Source organism: Rhagoletis pomonella, unplaced genomic scaffold (genome assembly GCF_013731165.1).
Source record: "Rhagoletis pomonella isolate Grant_MI unplaced genomic scaffold, Rhpom_1.0 Rhpom_scaffold_00007, whole genome shotgun sequence".
Lineage (NCBI taxonomy): Eukaryota > Metazoa > Arthropoda > Insecta > Diptera > Tephritidae > Rhagoletis > Rhagoletis pomonella.
The window spans coordinates 15,928,955-15,943,298 of record NW_023458561.1 but is presented as its reverse complement, the minus strand read 5'-3'; the positions used below and the strand labels follow the sequence as shown (position 1 = coordinate 15,943,298).

The following is a 14,344-nucleotide window of genomic DNA, read 5'->3' as shown; positions in this document are numbered from 1 at the left end:
CACTACACGTACTTACTCCAACCTGGCCACGGCAGCGGTTACATAAGTATACATGCTTATGCATAACGTACTGCCCATTTTGAGCCAGTTTGTAGCCAGTTTCGTAACGATGAAAATGAAACTGTTTGGTTTTACGAGACTACTAAATCTTCACTGTAGGATGTGTAAATATGTAATTGTGTTATATTCGCGGTCGATTTGTTGTTGGAACTCATAAAATATTTTTATTCCATTGACCACCTTTACACTTTTCTTCTTCCCTTATTTTACTAAGGCCTTCACGTTAGTTTTGCTTAGGCATTCCGCTACTCCAACGTCGGTGTAGGGGCGCCATGTAGTTTTTGCAGTTATATATTAACTGTGTTTTGCATTTTTTCTTTTAATTGGAAATAATGCTTCACTACCTCGCGATGCTCGGTATAGCATGTTGAAGTGTGATGGTCGGCGCCACCCAGAAGCTCAAGTTTAAATGTTGAAGATGACGCCGCTGAGCATTAACAAAAACAAGAAAGGCTCCAAATGAAATTGCGAAAGAATCACTGACAGCAGTGGTGGGAGTGGAAAAAGTAGTTCATCATCGACATCATTGACAAGTGGCAACAACAAAGATGAAGTATGCCACAAAAATTTGCCTTGATGCCCAAGAAACGGTGCCAAAACAAAAGTTAAAATTGAGCCGAAAAGGTTAAAATCGCCTGCAACTACGCGTTCGTGCCACAAAAAGGCGATTCATCGACCGATCAACGGAATCGCCAACGGCTACCAATGAGCTCTGCAATGCATCAACCAACGACTGTTCAAACCCCGCACCATCAGAGCTACGTCAACATCTTCTGCAGGTTCAGTGTTTACGCCCATTTAAAGTACATTGACCACGATGCTACAGTTATGGTGCCTTGAATAGTTAACACAACATCATCATCAACAAAATCAGGAGCAACAAAAACATTTTACAACAACCATATCATAAATAACAATAACGGTGGGCCAAAGAGTATTGAAGTAGACATTCACATAAATACATATGTATGTACATAAGTATGTGCATATAAATACATCCTAAAATAAAGAACCGCAGCAGCGTACAAAAACGAAAAAAAACTAAACTAAAATGAAAGCGAAATTTTTAATACGCACGAGTTAACCAGCTCCAAATATATGTACATATGTACGTGCGTGCATACATAAATCTGCATCTACATACATATATGTATACAAAAGTGCGTACATATACATACATATGAATGTATAATCACATACCCTGCCAGCAATTGAAAGAGAATTTTTCGCCTAAGGCCACCACGTAATTTAGGAGATTCCCTTAAACTCGTAAAGTCTTAAATTGTGTAAAACTCCTAAGTTTACGAGACTTTTATGGGAACGCCCCCTATGCGAAAAGGTGTAAATAGGTGCGTGAAGTGCAATTTTTGCTTCGTAGTATTTTCCATAACATCCCGCCGTCTTGTCTCTATCACTCTTGACTAAAATACAATTAAAAATGCCGAAAATTATCAGAACACCCAAGTCAATATACTCAGTTAGTGGATGAAATGCATTCGCTTTATTCGCTTATTACTTTTTCATTTATTTTCATTATTTTATCATACATTTTGATATAAAAATGTCTGTCCCTCAGCAACACTGAAGTTTACGAGGTCGTTTGCGCATCAAATTTGCCTCATAGTTTTACGAGGGGTTCGTAATTTGAGCTCCATACAAATTTTGGCAGTTCTTTTACGAGGCTCGTAAATTTACGAGCTTTACGAGTTTTTTCGAGGCTTTTACGAGTTTAAGGGAAGACCCCTATTACTTCATCACTATTGGAGGTGAATAAGGGGACAGTAGCTCATTTCGCAAAAGCAAAAAACATTCCTATCGCAATTCTATCTTCCACGATTTTCATTCTTTGAAATTTTGAAAAGAATGTAAATGTTACCAGCCCAGTAAAATTAGTCTTTATCTAAAAAATAAAAAATGTAACAGCATTTTTTGATGCAGTTTACATCTATTTGACACGTAGATCATGGATCCACAGTCTCCCCCCTATATTACATACAGCAACGTTCCGCCATCTTTGATTTTAGGGATTTCGGATTTTTTGAGATTTGCAAGTTTATTTTGGAAAAAAAAAATGGTTAGATACAAATTTGAAGAGAATTTAGAAGGTTAAAAATAAAACATGTTTTATTGTAAATAATTAGTGAAAACTGCGAAAAAATTGTACACTGTCACGGTTTTCGCCATTTTTCAACAATTTCTGTTGAAAATACGTAACATATTGAAATTCCAAAGTTGCACAGAATTTCATTCTCCACATACGAACAGTTTTTTGTACAATGCTTAGATCACGACCGGGAACGTGCCCATCATAGCGATGTAAGGGAAGCGGCGCAAAATTAATTTCAAAATCACGTACAGTACGAAGGCCAAAATTTCCTAGGACTCAACTGAAAACTTATTCCGATCTAAATTTATCTGCGAAACGTTTCTTAGTCTCATTTGACAAAGGGTTTTCACTTATTTTACGACAAATGCTAATGAATTTGACGTAGTAAAAACCAGCCCAAAAACAAATTTTGATAGTTCATGCCACAAAAGAAAAACACAAAATACAAGTAAATTTTTATTTTTGTACTCCTTATTTATTTTAATAAATACCTATACTATCCGATTTATCAATTTGTACCAAAGGAAAAGAAATAAGATTATTATATATTTTTGGAAACTAGAGTGATACTACCCACTCATGACAAATGATAATCTAAAGAACTGGAAATACATATACATATATGTATCGTTTTATTTTTTAAATGTGGGGTAACTTTTGTTATGGCTATCGATAGACAATTTTCTACTTAACAACATAAAACAACCCCCAATAAAGTGCACCGTGCTTCGAGTATATACATAAATTTACTTTCCTATCAAAAAAGTTTCTTTCGTAGAAATTATTAAGACGCTATGCGTTGGTGGAGTAGTTCTTCACAAACGCATAAGTATCAAAATTCGTAAAAATAGCGGTACCATCAGCGATGATTTTCACATAAATCCCGTATCCAATTAGTAACTTGCGATAGAAAATGCTGGCAGGGTACGTACGATTTTGCACATACATATGTAGATACTCAAAATAAACAAAGAAATCTCAGAAATGACTATTAAAGATGCTGCGTTATTTACTTCATCCTGAAAGCCAACCGCTTTAGCTGCCGTCGATCAAAGACGAGCTCTTTGTTATTTAAAAGCCAATGTATTTATGAGAAACCAATTATTGTCGGTATTGTCATTAAAAATTTAAAGATCTAAGAAATCTAACTCACTAATTTTACGGAAAGTATTGCCATGAATAAATTTGGCAGGTATGTAGTTAGGTTAATTTAGCATGAGTGAAAGCAATAACCATTTGTTTAATATAATTAGACGTTTTCCACCGTCCTTCAATTTTAAACCATTTTTTTAAATTCACGTTCGATTGACCCTAAATTAAGGGTTTATTGTTGTTTCGATTCGAGTTCTTAGCAAATGATGATCTTGCATTACCCAGCAAAAATCGTGACTACTCCGTTCACGCAAGAAGACCCCGGAATCACCGAGGAGTACTCCTCAAGGTGGTCCGAGTAAATGAAAGATAGATGGGCAAGTATTAAATATATGTTTTTCACCTTTCCGAAAACTGCCACTACATGGTAAGGAAGGGTGGTTTTGCCCCTATTTTAAACTACTTCGTTAAAACTTTCACTTAGACATAATGAGATAAACTTATGTATATAGTCATATGTAGGTGGTATCACGCCCATTTTCTAAAACTCCAAATAATGTTAATTCTTTTCAAGGGGTTGTTGTTAGTATCAATTTTGAGTAAATTAGCGTCCTTAAATATCAAAATATCAAAGTTTCAAGCATTACTGATAGTGGCCGTAATTTTAGTACGATTTCAATTATTTTCAACCTTTTGCTTTTATGTAGCAAGCACAATAACCGTACCGGGCTTTGGTACAATTTGGTAGAACGGTTACCGCGATAAACATGGCTGACTTCCAAAATGTAATTAGCAATGTATACGTCGTAAGCATAATGTTCCGTATTGTAAGAGTATTTTTTTAACTAGGCATTATGCTCCGAAATGTACTAAAACGGTAGTAACAGCGCATCGCACAGGTATTCACGGTGACGCTCCGATATGAGTACATATGAGTAAATACTCGAGTACCTCTACTAAGTACCTAGTATTTTTTGTACTTCGATACATGTGACCAACTACTTGGTGGGTATCAAGTACATTGCGCAAGTATGTATTTACTCGGTCGAAAAATTTATGCAACTCTAGTCAAATTAGTAAAGTTGCCACAAGTTGGATATATGAAGTTTGACACGTAAAATTGTGTTCGATTTCTAACATGTATGTATCCCCGCTGCATCCCATGTGGTGAAGCTTTATGATATTTCATACAACAATAGCCTGCGTTACGCAGAAAAATTACGTATATACACTGAGGAAAAAACGTGTTGTAAAAATGAAATTTTTTTACTTGATTACCGTTTAAAAATTTTCGAATTTGAATCAAGTGAAAAGGGTTCAAAATTGAATATTTCCATTAAACATACACTACGTATAATGGAAATATTCAATTCAAATACGCCCGTATTAAAATTAAGCAAGCATTTTTTACTGCACGGATGGTGTTTTGCACGTCTCGGATGCTTTTTCATATGTAATTAAGAATGTATATTTATACAAAGCATGCACAGCGGTGACAACACATACACACATACATGGTACATGTCCCAGCAAAAACTTTGATTCTTTGTTAAGCGCTTACTTTTTGTATTGATGGAGTAACGCATTACAATTCGCCGCAAGACAAAATTTGTCACTTTCTCGTTTACCCACTGCATTACCAGTAAAGCAAGTACCTCCAATGACAGGCCCAGGTTAAAGTAATGTGTTTTGTAATCTAGAAGGTAAATGGTGAATCTCGATTGGGAAGCACTTTTCGAAATTCACCACATACTTTCTAGTTTACAAAACACCTTACTTTAAGCTGTGCATGTCATTGGAGGTAAGCGAGAAAATGTAAAAATGCTTTCGCATTGCATTACCAGTAATGCAGTAGGTGAACGAGAAAGTGAAAAATTTTGTCTTGAGGCGAATTGTAATGCGCAACTCCATCGATACAAATAGTAATAGTGATGGCACGATTAATCGAATAACCGATTATAATCGGTTGTTTTCATTCGGTTAACGATTAATTTTCAAAATAATCGAAAATAAGCCATCGAAAATTGACACATCACATCACGCAATAATGTATGAGTAAAACTTACGTTATAAAAATTGGAACTCTTACTACTCAATAATATTAGCAACAATAAAAGTGTCACTCCCCTCGGTACATACATACATATGTATAATTTTATTAGTTGGGAGGTCTTTTACATTCTCGTATTCTGCAAATTTTTAACCAAAGTAGCTACTAAAAAATCACAACGCAGGTATGCACACATTTCCATTTTATTTTCCAAATTCTGCGTTGCGCACAGTGTTGCCAGGTCTTCGGCATGAAAAAACGTCCCTTTTGGTCTGAAAAAACGTCATTTCCTACCCAAAAACGTCTTTTTCAAATGTATGCACAGAGAAATGCTCTTATTAAACTTTTATTGTATACAAAGGTACATAAGTATTTACGTAAGGTATATTAAAATATCATTTTGACAGAGCACATTTAAAATTCATTGTAAACTGCTTTGAGATCGTTATATAAAAATCATGTTATACATACACGTGTGATCAGCTGATTAAGTCAACATTTTGATAGATTGTGGCTGTTTTTGTTTATTTAATGTTTATTATTTTTTCCATAAAGCCTAGATTTTTATATAACAAACAAAATATAAATCCACATTTCAAACTTTGTGCAAAAATTATCAAAATCTAAAGAATCGCGTTGATTCTTAATATTTCTTTTTCTTGTAGCATTTTGTTAGGTAATCGGTTGTCGAAAATGCTAAATTACGGTCTGTAAGAAGGAACATAGCAATATTTTAGCCGTTTTTGCGTTCATTACATTTTCACGGCAGTCTAAACAAGTCGTCTACTTTTTTTTGACTTTTTATGCTGCTACAGCTTTTTTGGTGCTTTTGCGAGCATGCGTGTTGCAATAGATCAGCTCTTCCTGATTTGGCTTTTAATGTGCAATTGCAAACATTGCAATAAGCCTCGTAACCTCAAGTGTTTACAAAACCAGCCTTTGAACGCGGGATCCTTAGTCCAATAATCCAAAAAAATGCGCGTACGCTTGGTTTGCATCATAGTTAAGCCATATCTGTCCAAAGAATAAATATCTTTTGTAGAAAAGTGCTGCGAGGAAATACTTGTAAAGATTTGTTAAGAAAATAATTCAAAATTAGTTCTACTTACAAGATTTAGTAACAGAGAAAAATTACTGGGAAGTTAAAAACGTAATTTTTTACACAAAAAACGTCCGAACGTCAACAGGATACAAAAAACGTCCAAATGACGTTAAAAACGTCAACCTGGCAACGCTGGTTGCGCATATTCTTTGTTTTCATATGGAAGAAAATAAGCAACACCGTTACCACAAAAAAAATTATAAAAATCAACGGCAAGTGTAGATACTTCAGTCTTGCAATTTTTTATACAAAAATTTAATGGGCTACAAGCCTGCATACCGATTGCAATTTTTTATACAAAAATGTAATGGGCTACAAAACTGCATACCAATGCAATTTAAAATAACGGGTGATTTTTTTGAGGTTAGGATTTTCATGCATTAGTATTTGACAGATCACGTGGGATTTCAGACATGGTGTCAAAGAGAAAGATGCTCAGTATGCTTTGAAATTTCATCATGAATAGACTTACTAACGAGCAACGCTTGCAAATCATTGAATTTTATTACCAAAATCAGTGTTCGGTTCGAAATGTGTTTCGCGCGACAAATTTTGTTCAGCGATGAGGCTCATTTCTGGTTGAATGGCTTCGTAAATAAGCAAAATTGCCGCATTTGGAGTGAAGAGCAACCAGAAGCCGTTCAAGAACTGCCCATGCATCCCGAAAAATGCACTGTTTGGTGTGGTTTGTACGCTGGTGGAATCATTGGACCGTATTTTTTCAAAGATGCTGTTGGACGCAACGTTACGGTGAATGGCGATCGCTATCGTTCGATGCTAACAAACTTTTTGTTGCCAAAAATGGAAGAACTGAACTTGGTTGACATGTGGTTTCAACAAGATGGCGCTACATGCCACACAGCTCGCGATTCTATGGCCATTTTGAGGGAAAACTTCGGAGAACAATTCATCTCAAGAAATGGACCGGTAAGTTGGCCACCAAGATCATGCGATTTGACGCCTTTAGACTATTTTTTGTGGGGCTACGTCAAGTCTAAAGTCTACAGAAATAAGCCAGCAACTATTCCAGCTTTGGAAGACAACATTTCCGAAGAAATTCGGGCTATTCCGGCCGAAATGCTCGAAAAAGTTGCCCAAAATTGGACTTTCCGAATGGACCACCTAAGACGCAGCCGCGGTCAACATTTAAATGAAATTATCTTCAAAAAAAAGTTATCAAGCTCTTAAAAAATCACCCGTTATAAATGAATTCTCCATATGGTCGAGGGGTCTTGTGTCAAAGGCGGTCAAAAAATAGTAAGATTTATGGCTAACAGAGCGTAATTTGCCAAAGAACGTAAAACCACTATAAAATTGTTAAAGCTGCCGGCGCGCCGCTGCGGTAGTGTAGCAAACCTATTTGTAGCAAATTCTAGTCTCCAGATGTCGCCCCGCCAGAAAAAGTTAAATATTGCGCCTAAATATATGCCATGCTACAGCGTAAGTTGACGACATGCCATTTCTTTAAATAAAATTAACTGCTGTTATATGTACATATGTATGATGGAATTGCTCATCCTGGTACCAAGGCTACACGCCGATTAATTGTGAAGAAGTATTATTGGCCTTGTATGAACAAGGAGATAAACATATGGTCAAAAGGATGTATAAGTTGCCAGAAATCTAAAGTTTATCGTCACACAAAATCTCCGGTGAGCACAATTCCAATTCCGAAGAGCAGATTTGAACATATACATTTAGATATTGTTGGACCGCTTCCTGTTTCAAGAGGTTACCGCTACATTTTAACAATTATGGATAGATTTACTCGTTGGCCGGAAGCATATGCTGTAAAGGATATCTCTGCACAGACAGTTGCAAATAAATTTTTTAATGAATATGTTTCGCGTTTCGGTGTGCCTTTAGAAATCACGACGGATCAGGGTACTCAATTTACGTCCAAATTATTTTCGGAACTTACTAAATTACTTGGTAGTCATCATATCACAACTTCTTCCTATCATCCTCAAAGTAATGGTATTGTGGAACGATTCCATAGACAATTGAAAACTTCAATTTTGGCTAGGAATGGAGCTAGAGATTGGTACGATGAGCTACCGATTATTCTTCTTGCTTTGCGTTCAGTGTACAAAGAAGATATTGCAGCCACTCCAGCTGAAATGCTTTTTGGCCAAAATTTGCGTCTACCTGGAGAACTTGTTGTGCCAACTACAGAAAATGTTACTTCCGCCGAAATTTTAAGAAGTTTACGGGAACGTTTTAAAAACTTTAATTCAAATTTAAAACATCACAAAAATTCCGATTCAGGAATTTATGTTCCAAAAGATTTACAAACTTGCAAATTTGTTTTTATTCGCATTATTAACAAGCATTCTCTTCAACATCCTTATGAAGGGCCTTACAGAGTTATTGAAAAAGAGAAAAAATATTTTAAGGTAGATGTGAATAATGAAATTAAAATTATTTCAATTGACAGACTAAAGCCGGCAATAGTTGAAATAACACAACCATATAACACTAACAATCATATAGTTTCAACAACGACTAAAAAGAAACAAGTTACTTTCAATTTGTATAATAATAACTCTCTGGAAGGGGGAGTATTGTAGTGTTAATACTATTTACTATTGTACTTTGTTCATTTTTGTACTTTGAAATTATTGAATTAAGTTCTTTTTCAATTTATGTAAATCAAGGTCGGCAAAAAATCCTCCGGCTGAACCCTCCACGAGGGTGCTGACTGGTAATGGGCACTACAGAGGATTCTGTGCGATGTCAGAATGGTGCTCAGCTAAGATCAGGAATCAGTGCTATGTGCTAAACTCCTTAATAGCGTAGTCATATGGAAATGGTTTCTGATCGTGGCTTGGAGGTCTGAAGGGGCTGGATCAAGGCGTCACGCGCACCGTACCGAGGATCGGCCGGGCTGGGGGCCCCTAAATAGCCCAGTCGCGAACGGAGCCCTCTGGGAGGCGGCCACACCCAGGATGTAAGTAGGCCTTACCTGGGCATCGCGGATCTCTGCCCGGGTGGACGAACCCCTTTCTCCGCAGCCCGTGGGATCTATTATGGAAAAGAAACAATTAACAACAACAACAACAAAAACAGCAACAGCAACATCAAAAACAATGTTTAAAGGGACCGGCCCCCTTAAAGCGTCGGAAGGGTCTCGGCCCACTAAACAAGGAGCTCAAGCGATGCAGAGTACCTCCACCAGCCGTAGTGCGGTGACAAATAGCGGGAAACCAAGGCCAATGGTGAAACCGGGCCAAGCTCTCGCAAAAACGATGGAAAGTGGCGGTGGGGCTGCTCAAAGGAGTCCACCCCGGGAAACTCCTGGCACCAGTGGACGCCAACCTGGCATGCAGATTGCAGCCGGGGATAAGGCTGAATCTGGGGCGCAGGCCCCGGGCGGTCCTCCCGCGACACCTACGGCCTTCACGAGGCCTGACCAGAGGCCAGAACCAGCTGCAGCGGGCTATCGGCAGAGGAAGCTAGCTGCTCGAATCCTGCAAAGGTTCACCGCAACGCCTGACCTGTGTAGCAAGGCGAAAGAAGAGCATGTGAAGGAGATCCTCACAGAAATCGACTGGGCAAAGGCAGTCCTGCCCGACTACCGCAAGCCGGAGGAGAAGCAGCCGCAGGCGCCCTCCAGTAAGCGCAATAGATCGGGGGAAAATACGCCCAACCAATACGCAAAGAGGGTCAGAACGCAGGGGCCTTCTTTTGCTGAAGTAGCCAAGGAGCAGATCCTGCTCGGCGTCATCGATGAGAGCAATGAAGACAGCCTCACCCTGAGGCAGCAATGGAAGTGGGTTAAGGCCGCGATGGCCGACATTGCTATCAACATTATGTTGGAGAATCCGGGACCTCCGCCAACCTGCAAGGGAGCGGGGTGGTTCCAAAATAACATCCGCGTTATAGCATGCGAGGATGCCAGATCAGCGGAGATCTACAAGAAAACAGTTGCAGGTATTGGAGAAGTCTACCCTGGTGCGAAGCTCAGGGCGGTCGACTTCAAGGACCTACCGGTGCGACCGAGAGCGAGAGCATGGTTGCCTTGCAAGCCAGCGGAGCCAGAAAGGATCCTCCAAACCATAAGGCTCTATAATCCGGAGCTACCTACCGATAATTGGAAGGTGGTCAAAATCAACGAAAGCGGTAAAGCGACGATGCAGGTTGTCCTGCTTCTAAATAAGGACTCCATAGAGTTGTTGGAGCAAAAGAGCGGGGTCATACGTTACGGCTGTGACATGGCCAAAATTAAGGTCTACAGCAACGACGTAAACGCAGCGAGGAACCTGATCGCGGAGGTAGAGCCGGAAGAGGCCAACAGCGACGTGGAGATGGAGGAAGAATCCGAGCAGGTTGATCCGATGGACGACCTGACCGGGGGTTATGCCTCATCGACGTCTTCGCTGGGGGTCGGACGCATGCTTCGGCTTTATACGGAGGAGGAGTTGATCGAGATGTCGGAAGACGCGGTCAACTCCACCCTAATAGGCGACGTGGGCGATAACGGCCAAGATGGTGAAGGTACTGCAGATTAACCTTCACCACTGTAAAGCAGCTTCAGCTGCACTGCTGCTCCGTCTAACAGCTAAAGGGGCAGCCGACATCGTCCTAATCCAAGAACCTTGGGTGGTGGAACAAAACATTTGTGGGCTGAAAGCGCCGGGCTACAGACTGGTAAGTGGAGCCTCAACGGGGAAACCAAGGACGTGCATATTGATAAGTATCACACTAAAGTGTCTCTTTCTTCCACAATTTAGCGACGAGGACACAACAGCGGTCAGTCTAAGTGCAAACGGACGACCAATTAGGATGGCATCCATGTACCTAGCGCATGACAAGGAGGTGCCAACTACCTGCATTAAAGACCTAGTGGCCAGCACGAGAGAGGCGCTAATTTTGGGAGGTGACGCGAATGCCCACCATCACACCTGGGGCAGCTCCGATGATAACGAACGGGGTGAGTCACTTTTTGATTTCATACTTAGTTCTAAGCTTGTTATTGCGAATAGGGGGAATGATCCCACTTTTATTACAAAATCCCGAAGGGAAGTTCTGGACGTTACCCTTATCTCTGAGAATGCGGAATGTCTGGTCGGGAAGTGGAAGGTGCTTGAGGAGCACTCCTTTTCCGACCACCGATATATCCAATTCGAGGTATTAGGGGAAACGCCCAAGGCTCCTCTAACTAGAAACTTGCGAAATGCCAACTGGCATAGGTATCGGAAAGAGCTGGATAGGCTTTTGCCACAAGATAGAGAGCCGGCTACTCCAGCAAACCTAGAGGAGCTGGAATATCTTGTCGACCATTTTACGGGGGCCTGCAGAAAGGCAATAGACATTGCATGCCCCAAAAAGCAGCACCGGGGTAGGAAAAAGCCACCCTGGTGGAATGAAGAAATCAGGATTTCACGCAAGAACTGCAGGAAAACCTTCAATCAGGCTACTGCGTCTGGTAGTGAGGGACATTGGGAGACCTACAAGACAGCGTTACGGGAATACAAGAAGCTCCTAAGAAGGTCGAAAAGAACCTCATGGAAAGACTTCTGCAATGGGGTGGAGTCTATCTCAGAGGCAGGCAGGCTCAGAAAGATACTCTCAGGTACTGCCCAGAAAGCCCCAGGATGCTTGCAAAGACCTGACGGCTCCTGGACAGAGACCGAGGAGGAATCACTGGATCTGCTTCTTTGCACACACTTCCCGGGTGCCACGGATAGCATGCCGGTACAGCCACATCTAACTGGAGATCTTTCGGTCACTGGAGATTTCCTCACTAGGGAAAAGGTCATCTGGTCTATTGGGACATTTAAGCCCTATAAATCAGCAGGTCCGGATGGCATTGCCCCCATACAGCTGCAGCAAACACTTCAGCTAAGCTCAGCGTGGCTACACGCTATAATTAGGGGAGTATTAGCTCTTAACCATATCCCTAGAAAGTGGAGGGAATCAGGAGTGGTGTTCATCCCCAAGGCAGGGAAGGTGTCTCACAATAACCCAAAGGATTTCAGGCCCATCACCTTGTCGTCATTTCAACTGAAGGTTATGGAGAGACTGGTGGAGGTCCGTATCAGAGAGTCGGTTGGTGACAGACTCTCTACCACACAACATGCTTATACGAAAGGTAGATCTACAGAAACGGCGCTACATGAAATAGTGTCGTATATAGAGAGATCACTAGACATCAAAGAATATACGCTAGCAGCCTTCCTGGATATAGAGGGCGCCTTTAACAACATCATGCCGGGCGCGATAACGGCAGCACTGGCGGGCCTGGGCATCGACTCGCGCTTAGTTGCGCTCGTAAACCAAATGCTGCGATGCAGGGTGGTCCGGGCGGAGCTGGCGGGGGTATCGTTGACCAGGTTCGTAGAGAGGGGCACCCCGCAAGGGGGAGTCCTATCCCCTCTTTTATGGGTCGCAGCGGTAAACTCACTGCTGTGTGGCATGGAGGGGGGTGGCTGTAAGGTTATTGCGTATGCGGATGATCTTGCACTAACAGTAAGTGGGAAATTTCCACAGACTCTATGTGACATTATGCAGGTAAAACTGAAGGAAGTCGAGAGTTGGACAAAAAATAACGGGCTAGGGGTAAACCCAAGCAAGACAGAACTTGTACTGTTCACAAGAAGGTACAAAATCCCCCCATTGATAACACCAAGGCTGGCACAGACCACACTAAAATTAAGCGAATCCGCTAAATACCTGGGGATAGTCCTAGATAGAAAATTAAGCTGGATTCAAAACACCGAAGAGCGGGTGCGGAAGGCCACGGTTGCCCTATACAGCTGCAGGAGAGCAATCGGCCAAAAATGGGGTTTAACCCCGAAGCTAGTGCACTGGATATACACCGTCGTGGTGAGGCCCATACTTCTGTACGGGGTAGTGGTATGGTGGCCAGTGCTGGAGAAGAAAGTAAACATTATTAAATTACAAAAAGTGGAGAGAACGGCCCTGATCTGCATTAGTGGTGCTCTCCGCACAACACCTACTATGGCAATGAACACGATCCTCAACATCATACCCATAGATATCATGGGACGACAATACGCTGCGTTTGCAGCCCTAAGACTACAGGGGCTTAAAAGCTGGAAAGTGGCTCGCTGTGGTCACACTACAATTCTGAGAAACCGACAACTACCGAGTACAAAGGACTACTGTGTACCAAGGCTCACTTTCACTAAAGGTTATAGCGTAATGCTACCTAGCAGGGAATCATGGCTCGAAGGAGTTCCGGGGTCTAAAGATGCCATAAGATTCTACACGGACGGCTCCAAACTAGAAAATAGGGTAGGAGGAGGCGTCTACTCGGAGAAATTGGGAATAAAAAGATCATTCCGACTACCTGACCACTGTAGTGTCTTTCAAGCCGAATTGGCAGCCATACAAGAAGCCGTTGACAGCCTAAAACTAACTGTTATCGCCACTACGGAAATATATATATACTCAGACAGCCAGGCGGCCCTTATGGCGCTTGACTCTGTCACTGTAAATTCGGAAACAGTTGCCAACTGCCGCAAATCACTTAACGTGATGGCAGAGCAGTTCGCTTTGCACCTGGTATGGGTACCGGGGCACAGTGACATACCAGGAAATGAGAAGGCAGACGAGCTTGCAAGGGCGGGTACTTCCTCTCCACTTTCACCAGCCTGGCAGAGGGTGGGTATGCCACTCGCTTCCTGCAAGCTCTTACTAAGGGAGAACTTCCTTGAAGAAGCGGCCTCCAGATGGGAGCGCACTGAAAACTGTAATACAACGAAGCTTACATGGCCAAAATGGGATGTACGGAGATCGAGAGAATTCTCACTCTCAATAAAGGCGATATGTCACTGGCCATTGGTCTGCTCACAGGACATATTTTGATAGGAAGGCACGCAGAACGCCTCGGGGTTAGTCACAACGACTACTGCAGGAGCTGCCATGACGAAGAAGAGCCTGAATCAATAAGGCACTTACTCTGCGA

General features: G+C 41.4%; 1 protein-coding gene across 1 annotated transcript; it reads left to right on the top strand.

The window, feature by feature from the left end:
• The first annotated feature begins 9,813 nt into the window (after window positions 1–9,813).
• LOC118742379 lies at window positions 9,814–11,490 on the top strand. The gene is made up of 2 exons (XM_036474409.1): window positions 9,814–11,061; window positions 11,145–11,490. Exon 1 carries the CDS (start codon window positions 10,200–10,202, stop codon window positions 10,920–10,922), a length of 723 nt encoding a protein of 240 aa, XP_036330302.1. The 5' UTR covers window positions 9,814–10,199; the 3' UTR covers window positions 10,923–11,061; window positions 11,145–11,490.
• Window positions 11,491–14,344: the final 2,854 nt, after the last annotated feature.

Bases quoted from the DNA above. Each gene is read 5' to 3' on its own strand.
- LOC118742379 (XM_036474409.1), top strand. From the start codon at position 10,200: ATGGCCGACATTGCTATCAACATTATGTTGGAGAATCCGGGACCTCCG.